General features: G+C 62.2%; 2 protein-coding genes across 2 annotated transcripts; one reads left to right on the plus strand and one right to left on the minus strand.

Annotated features, from left to right (window-relative positions):
* Positions 1 to 314: 314 nt before the first annotated feature.
* LOC132317055 (shootin-1-like) lies at positions 315 to 8,004 on the plus strand. The gene is made up of 15 exons (XM_059817848.1): positions 315 to 462; positions 1,772 to 1,851; positions 2,532 to 2,595; positions 2,885 to 2,979; positions 3,121 to 3,247; positions 4,277 to 4,374; positions 4,647 to 4,728; positions 4,987 to 5,108; positions 5,383 to 5,529; positions 5,973 to 6,126; positions 6,275 to 6,401; positions 6,789 to 6,838; positions 7,248 to 7,357; positions 7,521 to 7,580; positions 7,774 to 8,004. Exons 1-15 carry the CDS (start codon positions 315 to 317, stop codon positions 8,002 to 8,004), a joined length of 1,695 nt encoding a protein of 564 aa, XP_059673831.1.
* Positions 8,005 to 14,340: 6,336 nt separating this feature from the next.
* TEX261 (testis expressed 261) lies at positions 14,341 to 20,686 on the minus strand. Its single transcript, XM_059818025.1, has 6 exons — positions 20,583 to 20,686; positions 19,341 to 19,420; positions 18,688 to 18,841; positions 16,633 to 16,700; positions 15,379 to 15,481; positions 14,341 to 14,933 (listed from the first exon to the last, which is right to left on the minus strand). Exons 1-6 carry the CDS (start codon positions 20,650 to 20,652, stop codon positions 14,818 to 14,820), a joined length of 591 nt encoding a protein of 196 aa, XP_059674008.1. The 5' UTR covers positions 20,653 to 20,686; the 3' UTR covers positions 14,341 to 14,817.
* Between the last annotated feature and the right edge of the window lie 591 nt (positions 20,687 to 21,277).

A 21,277-nucleotide genomic window follows, 5' to 3' on the forward strand; every position in this document is an offset into this window, starting at 1 on the left:
CGATGCAGGCAGGGCTCCTCGCTGGCAGGGCAGCGGTGCGGGAAGCTGCCCAAGCTCCCACTCAGCTGGCATCTCCTCGAACCACGGCGTTTTGTTATTTTAAGGTGACCTGGGAGGTGTAAAGACCTTGAGAGGGGGGTGTTTGCTGCGGAGCTGCATGCAGAAGGATCTGAGCATCTCCCCGGGTCAAAGCGACTCGCATCCGGGGCAGAGTGGGTTTCGGTTCCCCCTCGAGCCCCCGGTCGCTGCTGCGGCAGGACCAGCCCTGCCTGCATTGGGGTGCTCAGCCCCCACCGTAACCGGTGGTAGTGGGGATGGCGCGGTTTCACTTCCCTGCGGCGGGTGGGGAGGGTGAGGTGAGCGCCGGGGTGGCGGGCAGGCACCCGGCCGAGCTCAGGGTGCTGGGTGCCACCAGCCCCACCGCCATGGCCTGGGCTGAGGAAGGCGCCGGGCAGCTCGCAGGTAAGGTCCCCCGCGGGCGTTGGAGGACGCGATGGGCTCGGTGGGCTCGCACGCGGCCGGACGTCCCCGCACGCCTCAAAGCAGGGTGGCGGTGGTGGCTCTGGCCGCCCCCTGCGACCATCACCGTGGCCTCTGGGTGCCGTGGGCTGAAAGGTGGTTTGCATGGGGTGAAACCAGCCCGGAACCGGGCCTGGAGAGGGGTTTTCTCTGCTCAGCCCTGTGTCGCAGAGGGGTGAATGACCAGTGGGTTGTGTTTAGATGGACTGCCAGCTCCCAGGCATGATGTCTGTCTGTCTGTCTGTCTGCCCCTCTGCCACTCCGGGCTGCGGGAAGTGCCCGTCCCGGCTTCCAGCTGCGGTTTAGGGCTTTTGCTGGCATTTGCGTGCTCAGCTTCGCCCTGCAAGAGCCAAGGCCATGGGGGAGCAGCACCCTTTGCACAGCCTGAGCCCCACAGCTGGCACAGGGGTCCCGGCACGGGGGTCCCGGCACAGGGGTCCCGGCACCGGGGTGCCGACAAAGGGTCCTGGGGCCTTTGCTAGGCAGCACACCCATCCTGTGGGTCCTGCGGGGACCCCCGGCCCTTGCAGGCGGTGTAAGGTTCCAGCAGTGGTGGCTGGATTACAAATGGGGAGGGGGGATTTAGATTCCAGAGCGCATTCCCCACCGGATTAGGTCTGCGATGGGAAGGGTTGGAGGCAAGTGCCGGATTCCAGCCGTGGCACACCGCAGTTCCTCTGGGAGCTGCCCTGGGGGGAGCCGGGTATGCAGCCGCCCCCCCCAAGCCCCCCACCCTGGAAGGACGGGAGGACCCTGGAGCACCTGGGGACGAAGCATGTCCCTGGTCCCAACTGCTGGGGACCCCCAGCCCCACCAGTGACTGTCCCGGGGGACACACTCCCTGGCACATGCCCGTGTGCACGCGGTGGGGGCTTGCACATGGGTGTCCCCCCCCGACTGTGCTCCCGCTTCCTCTGAGCAGCCCCTTTACTCCGAAGCCCTCCGCTCCTTTGCTGCCGCTGTTAAAGACTCGGTTGCTATCGAGTCCGATTTTTGCAGGCTGTTCCTCCCACTCCAGGCTGTTCTGCAGTACGGACTTTCCCATTTTCCTTAGGATACTCTCCCATTTTCCTTAGCGGCCGCAGAGGCATCGCCAGCCCCCCAGCCCAGGGTGCTGGGGGTGCTCAGCCCCTGCCCCTCGCAGAGCTGTGCGGGGCTGGGAAAAGCAAAGGGGTTGAAACACCTCCTGGGTTTCCACCTGCACAGGTGACCTTCTGTCGTGCTTTCTGTCCCGCTTTCTGTCCCCCTGCAGCCATCCTGGAGTCAGGAAGCAGCGAGGAGGAGGAGGAGGAAGAAGAGGAAGAGGATGACGAAGAGGCACTTATGGTGCAGGTATCATTCACAGGCTCATTTTCTGTTTTATTTCATCCTGCCCACGTAACTCCGAGGTGACGAAAAGCTGGTACCCCCGTGCCCTCCCCTCCAACTGGGGCTGTGCGCCGTGATGCCGGGGTGCTGATCACCGGGGTGGCACGGTCACAGCGTCCCCAGCACGGCTGGCAGCGTCAGGGCAGCTCGGGGCTCACCAAGACAGGGCCAACGCAATGCCGTGCCAATGCCATGCCATGCCAACGCAATGCCGTGCCAATGCCATGCCGTGCCAAGGCCATGCTGTGCCAATGTGATGCCGTGCCAACGCAATGCCGTGCCAATGCCATGCCATGCCAATACGATGCCATGCCAATGCCATGCCAATGCAATGCTGTGCCAATGCAACACCATGCTGTGCCAATGCGATGCCGTGCCAATGCAATGCCGTGCCAATGCAATGCTATGCCAATGCAATGCCGTGCCAATGCGATGCCATTCCGTGCCAATGCCCTGCCATGCCAATGCCCTGCCATGCCAATGCAATGCCGTGCCAATGCCATGCCATGCCAATGCCCTGCCATGCCAATGCAATGCCATGCTGTGCCAATGCGATGCCATGCCAATGCCCTGCCATGCCAATGCAATGCCGTGCCAATGCCATGCCGTGCCAATGCCATGCCACATGAGCATCTCTCCCCCAGCGCTGTGTGCCCCTGGGCCAGGAGGTGGGTGAAGCGGAGGAGCAGCTGGCCGAGCTCGAGCAAGGTGAGCCCCATCCACCGCGGTGCCGCATCCCGGTACAGTCCCGTATGGGGACTCGGGGGCGGCTTCAGCCCCTCACTGGAGCCGGCGGTGATGGGGTCAGTGGGGCAGCAAGTGGGAAAACCCCTGTCGTGGTGCAGAGCCGGTGCCGTCCCTGGTCCTGGGGGACCTGGCAGGGCTCTGCCGGCTGCTCGACCGGGGTGGCTGTGGGCAGGGAGGAGGGCAGGGTGCCAGCTGGGACCCCCACCCAGCACCGAGGTGGGTGCCTGAATCCGGCCTCCGCTGCTGCCAGCGTCGCAGGCGCTGCTGGCTGAGCTCTCAGCGCTGGAGATGGAGTTTGAGATCGAGAGGACGTGCCGGCAGCAAGCCGAAGCCTATGCAGCCCAGGTAGGGGTGGGCAGCGTGCCCTCACCGCCCTTCCCCCCCCCAGCACCCCAATGCCTGCAGCTCCTTGCTGTGGGTGCAAGGGTGCCAGCACTCCCCCCCCCCACCCCGGTGCACCCATCTGGGGGTCTCCATCCCACCCAGGTGAAGCAGGAGAACAAGCAACTGAAGCGGCTCAGCCTCGCCCCGATGGCCCCCCCAGCCCTGCCCGAGGAGCAGCCCCCCGAGGAGGACCCCGACCCTGCCCAGCGCTACGGGCAGCAGCTCAAGGGTGAGCCGGGCTGGGGGCTCCTGGCCCCAGAGGCAAACCAGCCCCGCGGTTTTAGGTTGTGCCTGGGTATTGTTTGGGGTAAACAACGAGAAAGTGATACTGAAATCAAACGAAAAAGGTGAAATGAAAGCGCCGCTGCTCACGCTTCCTCCTTTCCCATCCTGTTTTCCCATGGTGGAGGTTTTGGCTGCGTTTGCAGCTTGATGCTCTATCTGCCCGTCAGTACCGGGGGAGGTCTGGGGGATGCACCCCTGGGGGGGTGCACCCCTTGGAGCAATGCACCGCTCGGGGGGATGCACCCCGTGGGGGATGCCCCGCTCCAGCCAGACCCCCCAGTTGGGGTGATGCTGTGACTTTGCCCACGGGCTGACCCTTGGGGGATGCTCGGGGGCAGCTCTGGGCAGGGAGAAGGGTGCTGAGTACGGCCCCTGGTGTCCTATTCCACCCCACTGCCCCATGTCCGTCCCTCTGGGCCCCACCCAGAACCAGCTTCCAACAGGGTGACTGGTGACACGGCCAGCACGGGGCTGGGCTGGGGAGGGGGTTGCTGTAGCCCCACCAGCCTGGTCTCAGGGACCAGCTCTGGGAGGGCTGCGCTCCCCTTTCCCACCCCTCGGACTCCCCTTTCCCACCCCTCTCTCCCCCTTCCCACCCCTCGCTCCCCCTTTCCCACCCCTCGCTCCCACTTTCACACCCCTCACTCCCCCTTTCACACCCCTCACTCCCCCTTTCCCACCCCTTGCTCCCCCTTCCCACCCCTCTCTCCCCCTTTCCCACCCGTTGCTCCCCCTTTCCCAGCCCTCACTCCCCCTTTCCCACCCCTCGGTCTCCCCTTTCCCACCCCTCTCTCCCCCTTTCCCACCCCTCGCTCCCCCTTTCCCAGCCCTTTCTCTCCCTTTCCCACCGCTCGCTCCCCCTTTCCCAGCCCTCACTCCCCCTTTCCCACCCCTTGGTCTCCCCTTTCCCACCCCTCTCTCCCCCTTTCCCAGCCCTCTCTCCCCCTTTCCCAGCTCTCCCCTTTGCTCCCAGACCTGCAGGAGAAGATCTCCTGGCTGCTGGCGCAGCGGAAGGACCTCACCATCCAGGTCCAGGAGCTGCAGAGGCAGAACCAGGACCTCCAGGACCAGGTACCTCCTGGGACCCCCCCCGCGACACCCCGGCCCAGCAGGACCCCCCCCTCCCAGAGCAGACCCCCCCTTCATCCCCCTCCTGGTTCCCCTCCTTCCCCGCTTCCTGCTCATCCTTGCAGCTCCTTGCTGAGCTCAGGACAGGCTTTTTGGGAGAGAAGACCCTGCTCTGCAGCCCCTCGCTGCCTCCCTGGTGTCCCGGGGGGGTGGGCTGGGCACGGCGGGACCCCCCGGCTGAGCTCGGGGCTGAGCGGGGGTTTGTCCGGCTGCAGCTGGAGAAGGCGCAGGGAGAGCGGCAGCGCCTGCGGGCAGCCCTGGGCACCAGCCAGCGGACGCTGAAGTCCTTCAAGCAAGGTGAGTTGGGTGCCGGGTCCCCTCCCTGCCTCGCTGCGCCCCAACGAGCCGGGGAAGGAGCAGCTGGCAGCTCCCCAGTGCCACCAGTGCCACCCAGTCCGGTGAACTGGTGAAGCCAAAGGCAACGGTGCAGCACTGGGAGCTGCAGCTGGGTTGCCGGGACGTGGGTGTCCCTGTCCATGGGAGGTGGCTGTGCCGAGGGCCCCGGGGTGGCACGCACCCCTTGTGCCCCCCCTGAGCGCCCGGTCACCCCGGCAGTGTCCCAGATCATCACCCAGGATTACTGCGAGGCGATGGAGCAGCTGGAGCTGGAGCAGGACCTGCGCCTGCACGCCGAAGCCTTCGCCCACGAGGTGTGGCCGAGCCCCGTCACCCTGCCTGTGGGTGCTGGGGGGGCAGCAGGCACCCACGGGGGGTAGGAGAGCATGGGGACAGCTTGCTCTCAGTGTCCCTTGGTGCAAAGACCCCAGTCCTCATCCCACCGCTGGCTTAGCCCTGGATCCCGAGAGGGTGGGGATGCTCCCGGGCACCCGTTGCGGTCCCCTGGGATGAAGTGGGATGGGTTTTGCTCCCAGCCTCCCCGGAAAGGGGTTTTCTCTCCCTGGGGTGAGCCTGGGGGCTCGGTCCCTCCCTGACCCTCGTCCCCGCGGGCAGATGCTGGTGCAAAAGAAGGAGGCGAACAGGCAGAGCACGATCCTGCTGCAGAGCGGGGGGCCCAGCGCCCAGCTGCTGGCGGCCCTGCAGGAGGTGGGACGCCTGACCCGGGCGCTGGAGGAGGCCAAGCAGGAGCAGCAGCAGCGGGTGGGTGACCGTCCCTCGGGCCGTCCTCGAGGGTGGGTGACATGGAGGGGGGGAGCAGGGCTGGGGTACGGCACAGCTCCAGGGCTGGTGGCGGCTTTCCCTGGGTGCGATCAGGATCAGACCCCTCCATGCCCAACCCAGGCTGTGTGCCAAGCCTGGAGAGGTTGTTCTTCCATGGATTTCCAGCAGCGCATTTTGGGTGCCAGGGAGAGCGTCCCGCGGCTGGGCTACCCCACGGTGGGAGCCCCCACACTGGGCTAGCACCCCCCCAGCCTGCCGGGCTGCCGTCACCCAGCCGAGCATTGCCCTAAAATTAGCTTCACGTTCCTTGCGAGCGGCCAAATTTTGGGGCAGTGGAGCATCCACGTCCCTGGCAGGGGTGGCACCGGGGGGTCCCAGCTCCTGGGCTGCACCCAGCTCCCCCCCGTCCCCTGTTCCCGCAGGTGAAGGAGCTGGAGGAGCAACTGGGGAGGCGGCCGGCGCCGGAGGAGCTGGATCTGGCCCGAGCCGCTCTGGCTGCAGCGGAGGATGAGAATCTGGAGCTGAGGAAGCGGCTGCAGGAGGCTGAGGGGCGGCTGGCGGGGCTGGAGGAGGAAGGTGGGTGGTTTCACCCCTGCCCGAGGTGGGCAGGAGTCCGCAGCGGTGCCGGAGGGATGCCCATGGCGCTGCCTGCCCGTGGCCAGGGTGGGCTCAGGCTCCGAGGGGCACCAGCCCCCCGCGCAGCCCCAACCGCACCCCCTTGCAGTGGGGTCACTGCAGGAGAAGCTGGCCCAGGACCCACCGCCGCAGAGCCAGACTCCCGACCCAGCTGTGCCCACGCCACCGCCGCCACCACCGCCGCTGCCACCACCCGCACCCACTGTCCCCGTGGAGTAAGTGACACCACCGGACATCCCAGTCATCTCCGGCAGAAAGCAGCTCTGGCTGCCCAGGGAGCCGGGGTGGGGGCAAACCCTTCTCCCCCCAACCCCACCGCTCTCGCCCACCGTGCCAGGCTGTCCCCGAGCTGTGCCAGGCTGTCCCCGAGACGTGCCTGGGCATTGTCCCTGGCAGGAGGTGCAGGGTGCGGGGCAGAGCTGGCCGCAGGGTCCAGATCCCATCGGGATGTTGGGGAGGGTGAGGTGGACCTGGCCCCGAGCCGGGGGGGGTCCGGGCAGCTCCTCGCCGGAGAGGCGGTGGGTGCGCTGGGCATCACACCTGGCTTTTGGGGGGTGAGGGGTGCAGCTCAGCCGGGCTCTTACCTCCCCTCTCCCTTCCAGCCCGCTCTCGGCGATCAGGCAGAGGAAGGGGATGGCAAACCCGCAGCGCAGTAAGTGCCCCCACGCTGCACCCCGGGGGGCTCCTGGTGCCACAGGGGTCCCCTGGCAGTGCCACAGGGACCGGAGAGCCCCTGGGCACGGGGAGGTTGGGGTTGCTCCAGGACAGAGGTTTGCCGACGCCGCATCTCCCATCCATCCCAAAGTGCTGGTCCAAGGTCCCGTTGTGGGGTGACGGGCACCCTGCCAGCCCCCCTGTTCCCCAAAGGAGGGTGCTCGGACCTCAGCACCCCTGTCCTGTCTGGCATGGGTGGTACCTGGCCCGGGGTCACAGCTGGGTTTGGCCATGGGAGGGACCCTGGGCATGGCGGGGAGATGCAGGGAGGTGGCAGCTCCCCACCCCAGCAGAGACTGAGCCCTGTCACGAGTGCGTGAGGTCTCAGCACGGTGCTCCCTGCGCAGGCAAGCCGGAAGGTGACGATGCTAAAGCTCGAGCCGTGCAGGAGATGATGGAGCGGATAAAGAACGGAGTGGTCCTGAGGCCCGTGAAGGAGCAGGTGCCCCGGGGCCAGGTAGGCAGGGACCTGGGCTCGGCTGCTGCCAGACACCCCAGTCCCGTGGGGGAATGTCCGCAGGGAGCCCCGGGACTCGGGGCGGGTTTGTGGAGCGTCGGCAGCCCCAGGGAGCTGCGGTGCCGGCAGGATGCGGCTGTATCTCCTTCCTTCCCTCCCGCAGGGTCTGGCGGTGGTGGCCAGCAAGCGGAGGGGCACGGTGCTGGAGCTGCAGGGCATCCTGGTGAGCAGCCCTGTCCCAAGGAGGGGGGTGACACCAGGCCATCGCACGGGGACCTGGGTGCCATCGTCCCCAGCTGCAGCCGTCCCACATGGGCTGCGTCGGGGCTGTCCTGGCTGGCCGGGAGCGTGGCCCTGGGGGTCGCAGCGCCTGGATGTGGCCCCTCAGCATCTGGGCTGCGTGCGGTGTATCCTAGGGTGCCATGAGGAGGGCGAGCAGGAGGCGCAGCGGGCGGCAAAGCAGCCTGAAGGCCAGGGACAGGCAGCTGGAGTCCATCCTGCAGCGGCGGCGGCAGGCGGTGGATGCCTCCCTGCCCGCGCTGCCCACCCCGCCGCCTGCCCCCGGCCCCCCGCCGCAGGACCACGAGGATGCCGGGGCTGTGGGGAGGCCGGATCCTGGTACGGAGTCGGGCTTGGTGGGGAGGTGATGCAGGAGCTCGCGCTGGATGACCCCCCCGGAGTGAGAAGGTCCCCAGGGACTGGCGCAGAGGTGACACCCATGCATGTCCCCTCGCTGCCCCGCTGCGAGCCCGACTGATGCTCTGCGGTCCCCTCCCATCACCATTCCCAGTGACAAGCTGCTGGGCGATGGCATGGGTCCCCACGGGCTCTACTCTTGCTCTCACGCTGCTCCACGTTTCCTCTCTGTCTGTCTGTCTTTCCCCAGGGGACAAGGACATCGGCACAGGTCCGTCTGGGCGCTTGCCAGGGAGAGGGGACGGGGTCCCGTTCAGACCCCGGGCGGTCGGTGGCCTCCCCAGGACCCGGCCCCTTGCCCACCTGGCCAGAGGCAGGGGGGAGCCAGGGTAGAGGCAGCTGCCCACCGCGCTGCCCTTCGCCCAGCGCCGCCGGAGCCGCACGGCCACAGCGAGGCAAGGGCACGGCTGCGGCAAGCTTTCGCCCTCATTTTCCAGCAGCTTGCATCCTCTCGTGCTTTAATTAAAGCGAGGTGGCACCGGGTCCCCGCACACCGCCTTGTCACCGGAGAGGCACGTCTGCCGGGCGAAGGGGTGGCAGCGGGATGGGGATGGGACTGGAGCCGCTGCAAACTGGTCCTGGCAAGAGACCTCCTGGGATGGGAGCAGGGCACCCACCCTCCTGCCACCCTAGGGTGCCCAGCAGCCGGGCAGGGAGGGGCGTAACATGGCACTTACCTGCTGTGAGGAGATATTTGTGCCTCCCCTCACTTTTGCAGCCTGAAGTCTCCAAATTTAAGGAGGTAAATGGAGCCCAAACCCCAAAACAAAGGGACTTTGACTTGGGTCACGGCAGAGGAAGCTGCGCTGTCCCGTGTCCCCCCACGCCACGGTCCCAGCCCCGCTCTGCCGGAGATGCCCCGTGGGCAGCCGCTGCGTGCCGGCGGTGCTGGCCAGGGGGTGCGAGACCCCTCTTGGTGCCGGTGGAGCCCCGGGGAAAGCTCTGAGCCCCGACCGGCAGCATGGGGGGGCCGGGAGCGTAGGTCTGCAGATGGGGACCCCCATGGTGACCCTCCTCTGCAGCTTCTGTCTCTCCCGTGGGACCCCAGGGAGCGAGAGACCTGAACATCCTGTGTCTGGTGAAGGAAGACCCCCAGACCCCTGAAGGTCTCGGGTTTTCCTTTGGAGGCTGCTAAGCTGTTGCAGCCCCCCCAGCTCCCCCCGACCCCGCAGGCAGCCCTTGCCGGGGGAGCCCCGTTTCTGCAGGAGAGGTCCAGCCCCAGGGAGGGTTCGTGGGGCTCCGGTGGGGCCACACTCTGCACCCACAGCCACTGAATGAGGCTCCCCCAAACTGCCAGCACATCGGTTTGGGATCAAGCCAGCCGTTCCTGGGTTCCCGGGAGAGCACGGTCCAGTTGAATCCATGTCTCCCAGTACGGCAATGCCAGGGAGCGCCTGCGACCCAGTGCTCCCGGGCTTCACCCAACAGCTCAGGGGTGCACGGTCCCTCCAGGCACGCAGCTCCGAGGCTGGGGTCCCCAGCGAGCCGGCAGACCCTTAGTTACTCTCAGGGATGATGCTCTTAAGCCGACGCTTGTTTTTAAGCGTCGGGGTCCACAGGAGCTGGGTTTTCCCTCGAGCTGCTGCCTCCAAGGCTATTGAGTGGGTCCCAAAGGTTTGCTGCTCCGGGGGGGCTGTTCCCAGTCCAGGGAAAGGTATCTCTGTATATAGGGAACTGGAGCTGAAGAACGCAGATCTACTCCATGGGGGTCATGCTCCCAAGCGCCCGTGGTCCCAGGGCACCCATGGGTGCCCCCTGCCCTGCCCGTGTCCCCCCATCCCATCCCCTCTCCCTGCCGCAGCCCGTTGCAGGGGTGTTTCGGGTGCTTTAAGGCAGTCCTTCAGGCGCAGCACAAAGCGAACAGCTTCGTACAGACGAGCTTTGAACTCACCCACTGCAACTTCAACAATACCCAGCGAGACGCCGGCAATGCTGGAATACTCTGGGAGACGGGACATGGGGGTTTAAGGGCTGGTTTCAGCGGCAGCGGCTCCCAAACCCTGCCGCACCCATTCCTCCCTCCGGCCCGAGGAGATTTCAAGCCACAGCTTTTCCTTTCAAATCCAAAGAACAAGAAAACCTTAATTTAATTTGGGTTTCTGCAGCTCGGCTGCCTTGTTGCGGGCAGGAGACGCCGAGCAGGGGGAAAGCAAGCGAGAGCATCCGAGCCTTTGCACCAGACGCTCGGTTAGGCAGGGCAATTCCCTTTCTCCTCGCGGGGCGGGTTTTCTCGCAGAGAAATTGTACGGTTCAGGCACCAAACGTGTGGCAGAGAGGACAGGCTGGGTCTGTGCTAAAAACCCGGGAGAAACGGGAGCTGCCAGCGGTGGCTCGGCCATCAGCGTATTTTTTTTGGGGGGGGAAGCCACGCACGGCGGGAGGCTGGTGGGTCCCCAAATGACCCTTCCCCGGGCGGAGGGGGCCACGCTTCCTTCGGACAATGCTGCGGGGACATGGAGGGTGTCAGGGCAGGTCTGCACAGCCGGTCACTAATGTGGGGTCGGGTCCCTATAGGAACAGGCATGTACATCTGGCATCCCCTATAGAGGGCTAAGCCAGGGCTGCTCAGCCCTGGGGGACAGGCAGGACGCAGGCAGGACCCGTCCTCTTTTCTAACCAGTTTATTCAGTTGTGTATCACCGTGGCCGGGGGGGGGGGGGGCAGGACCGCGGCTGCTCCCGAGCATCCCCCTTCTGCGCTGCATCTCCTTCCAGGAGTTAATGATTCTCCCCGTTAAAAACGCACGCCTTAAATCCAGACTACAACTATGTACCTTCCGCTTCCAGCCAACGATCTCAGGGTGCCTTTTTGCAATCGTTAAAGAGCCGTCTGGGATCAGAGCAAAGGGCCCAAAGGAATAAGGATGTGCCAGGAAACGCGCTCCGCTGGCCACGGTGGCATCGGAGAAAGGGCGAGCTGGTTTCGGTGCACCCAAGGAAGGGACGGGTCCCTTGCCGGGGACATGGGGCGGTCCCCCCTGTTCCTCGGGGAGAGCCAGGACAGGTCGCTGGGTTACAGCACTCCAGCTCTCTGCTTCTTTTGACACATTTTCTTTCTCCTTCTCTAAGGCGTAAACAACTTGAACTAAAATATTTAAGGCAAGGAGCTTATCCTTCTAATTACCAAGCGTTTCTCGTCCTGGCCTTTCGATTCTCCAGACACCCGAGGGCTGCCATGTGGAAAGCAGACAAGGAAAAGCTGCTCGTGAGACGTACGAGCTCACCAGGCTGAAGGATGAATGTCAGCTTGGTGAAGAGATCCTCGTACTGGAAAAGGCGGCAAGAGCCGCAGCCACCACGGCACTGGGACCAGCTCGACCAGTTCGGAAAGCCCAGGGAGGCCAGAGCCAGGCTGCCCCCCGGCTCCTCCTTCCCTGGCCAAAGCTGAATTTCTCCAAATCCAGCTTTTCGGGTGACCGCCGTCACAAGGGACCCAGCATCCTCTGGCTCCCGCGTTTCGATCCCCGCCGAATTCAGCCTCCCCTGCTCAGCGCCACTGGGGGGAAAATGCCGCGGCCCGAGCGCTGTTACTCATCGGCAGCCTGCCCTTTCCCACCGCCGCATCGCCTGCGCTCTGCCCGCTCCGTATCGAGTGAATTCCTCTCCCCTGATTACACCTCCAAACACCCATGAAAAATCAATGCCGGCTCCGCTCCCGCGGGACGGGAAAGCCATGCCCCGCCGGCTGCACCGTCCCCACGCCACCGCAGCCACCGCAGCCAGGGGAGAGAGAGGTGCCGAGCAGGCAGAGACGCTTCGGGGAGCAGCCGCCTATTAATATACATGACTTAAATACTTAATCAAAGTGGTAATTCACACTTCTTTTTAAGCTGGAGCTTCTTGCAAACCCTCTGCGGGTGGACTCCGGCGCATCCTTGCCTCAGCCCTGTGAATAACGAGAGATTTTACATCTTATTCAACAGATTTCCCGGGGTTCCCGTGTTTCAGGGCGGGGAACGGGGTGTTTTGACCCAAGCCAGGTTCCCGTGTGAGGCTGCGTTTTCAGGAGCCAGCCCCAAACTTCTGCTTGTGGCAGGAGACGAGAGCCCAACCGGGGAGCTGAGCACGGTCCTCGCAGTCCCCCCGGCCTTACCGTAGCCTTCGGGGGGGCTTTTTCTGATGCTTGCCTTTGAAATATTTATAGGGTTTCGCTCGCTATCACTCAGTTACGCGACTTATCTGAATCTGGTTCAGCTCGAAGAAATGCGTTTCATTAACATCTTAAACACCCGACGATCACAAGCAGGACTTGGGGAAAAATGGACTTGTCAGCTGGAAAAACACGAAATAACCTATCCTCGCTTTCTGGCTAAGTGAACGGTGAAAGGAGGATTAAAATGATGTGGTAGAAGGGACGTTAAAGCTACTGATCTTCCCCATTTACATGCTATCTGCTGGTTCAGTAGCGGAGGAGTCCTGGGGCGCTGCTTTTACTGCCATACCCCGCAGAAAGAGCCCTCCATCGTGCCCCACTCTCCCCATCGTGGCGCTGACAGCTCTCAAGGGATTTTCCATCCCTCCCGCATCACGTTCAGAGAGAGAAAACTAACTTTAAAACCCGAGCCGAGGCTGGCGAGAGGCACGGCTCTTGCCCTGCCATCCTCGGCCGTGCCCTCTGTGTCACGCAGCCCCGCAGCCCTGGGGGGGCTTCGTCTGACTTGCCGCCCCTGGCCAGCGGATCTCGCCTGCCCTGGCCCATCTGGCTGCGCCCGAGGTGATGGAAACTGTTAAAGACAGTTTGGAGCAGAGCTGTGAACACACATCCAGGAGCTTCCCGGCAGCCTGCCGCCCCCAGCGCTGCCGGCGTCCACATCCCTCCTCCATGGCTGGAAATCTATTTTTCAGCCTAGATTTGGTCTAGTTTAAACCTGTTGATCACGGAAGGGAGCAAAAGCATCCGGCTTGTCCCGCTGCTTGCCCAGGCGGCGCTGAGCCGGGGCAGGGGACAGAGCGCGGGCCCGGCGTCCCCCACCCTGTGGCCTTGAAGCAAAATTACAGCACAGCCCCTGAGCTGGGGAGCAGCTTTTCCAGGAGCTTCCCAGCGCTCCAGGCAAGGCCGATGGGTTTTCTCCCAGATGCTCTTGCATCTTCTCGCACGCTTTGCCCGCTACTAATCCCTCCACTTTGCTTTCGGTGCTTTTACCTTCATTTCTCTGACTCCCCAATAACAAAGAGCTCTGCACGGAAAATACACACTTCCTGCTAACCCCTCTCAGCAATAAGCATCTTCCAAGGCCGCTGCGATGTGCCTTCTGCGGCGCTCTGGTCCCCTCGATAGCTCACTCATCCTCCACTATTTCTCTAAAAACAAAAAAAAATAATCGGCAGGCACAGAGGGCAATTTCCCCACGCGACACAGACTCAACACGGGAGCCAAATGCTTGTGAGCTGGAGGGACACCACCACATCCAGCCTCTCTAATAAGGCGAACTTCATCTATAGCCTTTATTAGACAAGCAGCTCTCAAACAGAAACCACACTTCTATTAAATCAGCATCAAAACACGCCAACGTTAGTGGGCCCTGAACAAACCCAGGGGCAGGGAGGGGTGCGGTGGGACCGCGTGCCTCACCTTCGCCTTCAGCAGAACTGGCCACGAGAGAAAAATGAGCCATTTTCCTCAGAAACTCCTCAAAAAGCCTTCCCAAACTGTGAAACGGCACTGCCAGAGCCGGGCACTCCTGCGTGACAGCCACACACAGCCCTGGCTCCTGGCTAGCACAGGGAGATCTAGTTCTGGCTGAAGGTGACCAACAACGAAGCAAAAAAAGGGGGGGGGAAAGGGTTTTTTTTAGAATTACAAGGAACAAAGGGTTCACCTCCTTCTAGGTACGATCATTATTTTTTTTTCCCTTTAGGACAGGAGGGAGGCCTGGCGAGTTTAGCAGCACAGGGAACGCCAAGCAGATGACACCCAAGGGAAGCCGAGGCGACTCGCTCAGCGTCTCGCTCCCCTCACACCTACACATGCGGAGCGGAGAATCGCTCTCCGTGAAAAGGCTTCCCGGGGCCTCCCTCAGCCGGCCAGCACCACCACAGCATCCCGGCCACTCAGGGAGGCTTCCGGCAAAACCAGAGAAAAGCAGGTATTTCCAACATTAAAAATCAAACATAAAAGCAACGCCGAGTCCTTCCAGGTCACCTCCCCACAGCTGCGGAGCACAAGGAGGGGCGCCCGCCCTCGTGCTCCCCTCCCGACACGTGCTGCGCGGGGGGACGCCGGCATCCTCCAGCACTGGCAGGCTCCCAGCGGGAATACGTGGGAGTTCGACAGTTTGGTTACTTTATTCCTTTTTTTTTTTTTTTTTAATTAATGGCTCTGTGTAAACCTCAGTTAAATGTCAAGCGCATTCTGCTGCCACTCCGAGGGAACGGTTCCCCCACAGCCAAACTACACCAGGCGCAAACTCCTGGCTTTAAACCCCAGCAGATGACAAGGCCTCCCAGGTCCCCGAGCAGGGTGGGCAGCGCCGGGGGGGGAGGCCGGACCCTCCTCACGCTCGGCTGGAGCCAAACATCATTGCACGCAGTCCCGGGGGATCAGCGGAGCTGTGTAAAAAGGCACGAGCCCTCCCCGCGCGTCTGTCCAGCGCTGCTGGCACCTCCGGCCATCGCCCAGTTTACACGTTCCCAGCAAAATCCCATCGAGAGACATGGAGGAGGGTTCGAGCGAGGCCGGGGGACAGTGCTGCCTCGCAGCCCCCTCTGCACAGTTTGGGTCTGCCCTGCTCCGTCACCGCAGCCGATGCCGGCTGCATCCGGGGCTCAGTAAATCTTCTGTCGGCTGGGCAGGATGGCCTCCTTGATGAAAGAGAAGATGAGGAGGATACCGGAGCGTTTGCCCCTCTTTCCCTTGGTGAAGTAGTTGGAGACCACGTCGTCTGCGGAGAGAAAGGAAGAACAATCAAACACAAACCCACTGACAGCCACGGGAGCCCTGGGATGGGTCGTCTGATTTCAGGGCGATGCATAAGCTGCCTTTAAAGCACGAAGGTTTCTGGTTTGGTCACATCTGGCCGACCTGGGCATTCCCGTAAGCCACTGCCAGGGAGCCCAAATCCTGAGCCTTTCTTGAGCTGTACGAAGAGTCCCAGGAAAGCAACAGGGCCCCAGGAACAGAGAGATACAGGATGTAGAGCCAGAACAGCCCTCCACTCTGCTCACCCTCACCCTGCAGAAGTTCCCCCTTTTCCCACCCTGGCTTTTTGAAGGTTTTACCCGATCAGCTGCCCCCCTTCCCCGCTCTGTGCAATGGGAACGGGGTGTGTCGAGCACAGCTCCTGTCAAAAACCAGCGGGCGTCTGCCCGGGCCTCGGGAGCGCTCACCTCCAGGCTGCACCGTGGAAGGCAGGACGTTCTCTCCCGCTGACAAGGAGACGAAAAAAGCAAAAGGAATTAACCACAGGCAGAACGTGAAGTAGGCGAGAACCTGCGGGCAGAGCAAGAGATGCAATGAGAGCAGAGCTGCGACGCACCCAGCGGCCCTTCACCGCTGACTTGTGGGCGTCAGCCCAGACAGGAGTGCTGCCTCTGCCCCAGCTGTACCTCCCTATGATACACCCCAAGTTTCCGCCTGAACCCCTTGATAAAAAGGGCACTGAAGAGGGAGAACCGCAACTCGGTGCCGAGATAGCATCACCCTGCGAAGCTGATAAGGGGATAAAACTCACCCAGCAACTTCCATGGAAGGACAGGGTGCACAGGAAAAGCCCTTGCTCCCGTCCTAGGCACCTGAAAACCATTACTGCTCCCAAACCCCAGGATTTTAAAGAGCACAATTAAACACACAGGAAATTGGACGTGCCGTTATGACTAATTAAATCCTCTTCACACCTTCCAGGGACTAAAAGGAAGAGTCAAGACCTGGGCTTGCTGCTCCCGCCCCGGGGTGGGACGCTGGTGTAGCACAAGGAGTCGGCTCTCGGGGTAGCAGCCGCTGCAGTTTGGGGAGAGCCAAGAGGCGCCGAGCTGCCACACCAGCCTCCTTGTGCGTGGAGATGCTGGAGAAGTGTTAAAGCTCATAAAAAGCTGGGTGGTTTTTTTTTTTGGTGGAAGGTTTTTTTTGTTTGTTTTTAAAATTTGCGCTAAGTGGCAGCTACTGTTGGGCCCAAACAAGCCCCTCGGTGAGTTCAGACCTTCGTCTTGGCAGGTGCGAGGGCAGCGAGAAAGAATAATCAGCGTGTCAGAGACGTAAAAATAATGAGGAGCAGTTATGCCAAAAGGGAAGTGATTTGTGGTTAGCTTGTAAAAAAAAAAAAAAAAGAAAAATAGCATTATTGTCTATTTTTCCTAGGTTTTAGCATTTAAAAAAAAAAAAAAATCAGCGCTTAAGATTCAGTATTTCTTCTGCCCTTGAGTTGGCTGAGAAAGCCCCAAACCCACAGCTCAGAAAAGAAACTGCAGCTTCCCTGGTACTTCTGAGGTAACAAGCAGAGGAACCCCCAGGGAAGGGCTGCGAAAAATATCCTCAGTGTGTCTTACTGCTGACTGAAAAGATGGCATTTTCCCCTCCCTCCTCCCACCAGCAGACTCACGCTGGCTGGAAGAACACGGATCGACTCCTTCCCAAAAGTCTCTCACCTCAGAGAACAGGTAATACTCCTCGGCGAAGTACTGGAACGCTAAGTAGTGATTGAATATAACCAGCACTGCCAAAGGAAAACACAGCAAAGTCAGTCTCCGGCCTGGAAGAAATACCATCGGCGTATTCCAAGGCCCCTGAAAGACGAAATCCACCTCCACTGCCGCAGACCCCGCGAGGAGCAGCTCCTCCCTGCCACACATCCCCTTCCCCGCCGCCCCTGTACACCTGGAATCCCGCCGTTGCTAAAATATTTTCAGGCATCTAGTGAGAAACAGTGTGAGCAGCCAGAGGTCCCCCCCCTATCCCAGCTCCATTTTGTTGCTCTGTGCAGCCCCAGTCGAGCCCCGCTCCGGTGTTTTATTCTCCTTGTCCCCGAGGGCGCCCTGGAGAGAGCAGCCTGACACTCGCTAATGCTGCGCAGCGCTGAGAGAAGAAGCGAAAAACCCCACGTCCCCGACAGCTGCTGCAGAGAGAAGCTCTTCTGCCATCTGTAAACCAAGTCAAGCTGAAACGCGGCCAGGACAGTAGGGTTAACACTGTCCTCAGCAGCAAAAAACACCACTTAGCTCTTAAGGAGCAGGAATCAGAGCTCGCTTTTGCCTTTTATTTGAGACGCCAAGACAGCAGCTCCGGCCCAGGAGCAGCGCATCAGCAGAGCCGCAGGAAGAGACAGCCCCAACACGAAATGCCGCGTCCTGTGCTGCTTTATCATCTGCTCTGGCCTAAGGATGTCACCAAATGAGTCCGGGTCCGCCAGAAAACGCAGCTCCTGATCTACGCACCATGGGAGAGCTACACTCATTTTCAAGTAGCGGATAAAATCCTGCCTATGTGAATGCTTTGAGGAGCAAAGGTATTTTAGTCGTACACAGACAGCACCCTGAAATATGCATAAGGACTCCAGAAACTCACGCTGGAAGAAATTTTGCCCGTTCGTTACTTAAGGTGTCACTACAAATCACTCAGAGCAGAGATTTGATGTCAGATCCGTGGACAGGATACTAGAACATGCAGGAGACTGGGCAACTCGCGGTGGGAGGAAACCATTTGACCTACTCAGAGCGGCCAAAAACAAGCTTAATTGGCAGAGCTACTGGCCCACCACCCCAGACCCAGCAGCGGAGCTGCTCCCAGGTTCAGCCTATGACACGGCTCTGGATGTTTGTCCGCTGAGCGTGGCAGACAAACGACTAAGCTGCCCACTTCGGCCAAAATACGCTAATTTAAGCCCCTGCCTGACCCCACACCACAACCCTGCACTCGCGCCAGCCGCTCAGGAGAGAGGAGAGACCCTCGGGCCTGTCTCGCACCAGGGCTTGCCCAGGCAGCCCGCACCCCAGCCGGGGATGGAGCCACGGCGGCTACAGAAACGGGCTCGGCAAATACCACAGGAAAGGTGCAAACGTGAAAAATAAAAATCCCTGAGTTAAGCTCGGCAATGCACTTTTCTAACGGGACTTTCTCCAGTAGCTGTGACTAATTTCCACATTAATTGTGGACATTTGTCTCAAAGCTTTTCTTTCTCTAAACATCAGCTCCTTAGGATGACACACACGCGCTGTCTCACACAGCCCAGCGTGATGTCAGGCTGTAATTACACACGACGGTTTTTTTAGTTTGCTTCAAATCCTTCCTGCCCTTTACCAAGATCCAGCAAACACCCAGAACAGGGGAGCTGCAGGGAGGACGCCAAGCTTTGGGACAGACGGGATCTCACTTTCCTAGTGCTGCCGCCTGAGTTTGGAGCGGAGCCAGCCGAAGGGTGAAGCAGAGGGTGCCCGGCAAAGTCCACTGTCCCCAGCTCTACACTGGGGCACACAACCGAAGGTGCTTCCCACACCACCAGGCCCAGCCCACAATTATAGCACCATAAAAAGTACGGCACAAAGCTCAAAGTCCTTTTAAAATCCACAGGGGCTTCAACAGCAAAACCCAAACCTTTGCTGCCACCCAGAGCCCACTCGACAATGGGGGTGATGAGGCTTCCTCCACCCCAGCGCCCGCTCCCACCCCAGTGCCTCCTCCCACGGGGAGGTGACAGCCCCACTCACCGCAGGACAGTATGAAATTGGAGGACGTCAGGATGATGAAGGGGAAGGTCTGCAGCAAACCAAAGTAAACCAGGTTGGTGAAGAGCCCCACGCCCACCATGAAACCGGGAAAGTGTTCGAAGAGGTAGAGGCCGACCAGCACGGCCGAGGAGAACTGGAAGAGAAAATGGGGGTTGCTTGGGGCAAACATGGGGTGCAGGCAGCGGGACTGCAGGCAGCTGTGCAGGCAGGGATCCCGGTGATCTTTAGCGCGTTCTGACAGCACCACGTCTCCCACCCACCTCCCACTTGGCACCGGCTCCTTGGGAAAGGTCCAAACAGGAATCCCACCTTGCTGCTGCGGCTCCTGGTAGGACACGCTGTGGCTGGGCCTCATTTTTCCCCAGCCGGGGGGGAGAGGTGTTGCCCAGGAGGGGTTAGGCAGGATCACCGCCTCCCTGGTTAAGCGAGGTGCCGATCGAAGCGACCCCTGCCAACCTCTCTCCTCGGCAGCCGGAGCCATCTTGGGGCCGGGGGAATCAGGAGCTTCCCAAGCGCTTGTCCCTTCCGTCCAAAGCCGACGTCCCATGCCACAGCTGCTCCACCAGCCTCGCTGCTGCCCCGGGGGTGATTTCGGCAAGGAGCCGCCCGTTTCTGCAAGCACAGGGACTTACCCAGATCATGTATTTGATTATCCTCCTGGTGACAACCGTGTACTCCTCGATCAGCTCCGCCAGGTAGTACAGTCCAGCAGCTGCGGGAGAAACACCGGTGCCTTCAGCCGTGGGGGTCCGTGCTCGCCCGGACAGGGAGAGACTGAAGGGCAGGGGTGCCCCCCCTCCCCGCAACACTCTGGGGCACCCAGGGGAGCTCAGGGGCACCCATGAGACCCACCCAAACTCTAGGGCTTCCTCAGGAGCGCTCGGGGGCCTCATGGGCACCCATGGGATCCCCCCAATCTCTGGGGCACCCACAGGACCTCAAGGGGACTCAGAGGCCTCATGGGCACCCATGGAACCCCCCCCAAACTCTAGGGCTTCACTACCCAGAGGCCTCAGGTGCACCCATGGGACCCCCCCCAAACTCTGGGGCTTCCTCAGGAGCACCCATGGGACCCTCCCAAACTCTGGGGCTTCCTCGGGAGCACTCAGAGGCCTCAGGGGCACCCATGGGACCCTCCTAAACTCTGGGGCTTCCTCAGGAGCACCCAGATGCCTCAGGGGCACCCATGGGACCCTCCTAAACCCTGGGGCTTCCTCGGGAGCACTCAGAGGCCTCAGGGGCACCCATGGGACCCCCCCCAAACTCTAGGGCTTCCTCAGGAGCACCCAGAGGCCTCAGAGGCACCCATGGGACCCCCCCCAAACTCTGGGGCTTCCTCAGGAGCACCCATGGGACCCTCCCAAACTCTGGGGCTTCCTCGGGAGCACTCAGAGGCCTCAGGGGCACCCATGGGACCCTCCTAAACCCTGGGGCTTCCTCGGGAGCACTCAGAGGCCTCAGGGGCACCCATGGGACCCCCCAATCTCTGGGGCTTCCTCAGGACCACCCAGAGGCCTCAGGGGCACCCCATGGGACCCCCCCAAACTCTAGGGCTTCCTCAGGAGCACCCAGAGGCCTCGTGGGCACCCATGGGACCCCCCAATCTCTGGGGCACCCACAGGACCTCAGGGGCACCCACAGGCCTCAGGGGCACCCAGGGGACGCCCACTCTCTGGAGCACCCCGGGGGCCCGGGGCCCCGAACCCGGTCCCTGCAGGAGCCCGGGCTGCCCCCTCCCCGGAGCCATCCCCCTGCCGAGGAAGGCACGACATATCGCGACAGCCCGCGGGAGGAGCCTGCGGCCGGGCCCAGACCCCGCGCGGCGGCACCCCCGAGGGTCCCGTCCCCCGGCAGACCCCCGCCTGCGGGCTCACCGATCGCCAGGGTGACGAAGGCCACCTGGATGAGCAGGGAGAGCCAGCTCAGCGCGTAGATGAACCACATGGCGGGGACGGGACGGGACAGGCCGGACCGGGCCCCGCCGCTCCCGGTTCCTGCTCCCGCTGCGGCGGCGGCGCGCGGCGCTGACCACGCGGCGCCGGAACAAACGAGACGCGCCCGGCCCGGCCCGCCCGCCGCCGCCCGGCGCTACAGCGACCCCTGCAGGCGTGGAGGGCCTCCGCGCCGCGCTCCGCCGCGGGGTGGGGGGGAGCGAAACGCGGGAGAACCCCGAAACGCACAGGAACCCCCCAAATTGTACAGGGACCCCGAGCCGCGGAGGGGCCTCGAAACGCTCGCAGAACCCCCCCCCAAACTGTATGGGAAGCCCCCAAACTGTACAGGACGCCGAACCATACAAGGACACCCCCAAACCATCCAGGGACCCCCCCAACCCTACAGGGACCCCGAAGTACACAGGGACCCTCCCATACTGTACAGGGACCCCCCAAACCGCACAGGGACACCCCAACTATACAGGGACCCCCAAAACCATATAGGGACCCCAAACTGCACAGGGACCCCCGAACTGCACAGGGACCCCCCCACACACCATATGGGGACCCTGAACTGAACGGGGACCCCCCGAAACCATTCAGGGATGCCCAAACCACACAAGGACCCCCCCCAA

The sequence above is a fragment of the Gavia stellata genome, chromosome 5 (genome assembly GCF_030936135.1).
Source record: "Gavia stellata isolate bGavSte3 chromosome 5, bGavSte3.hap2, whole genome shotgun sequence".
NCBI classification, from domain to species: domain Eukaryota; kingdom Metazoa; phylum Chordata; class Aves; order Gaviiformes; family Gaviidae; genus Gavia; species Gavia stellata.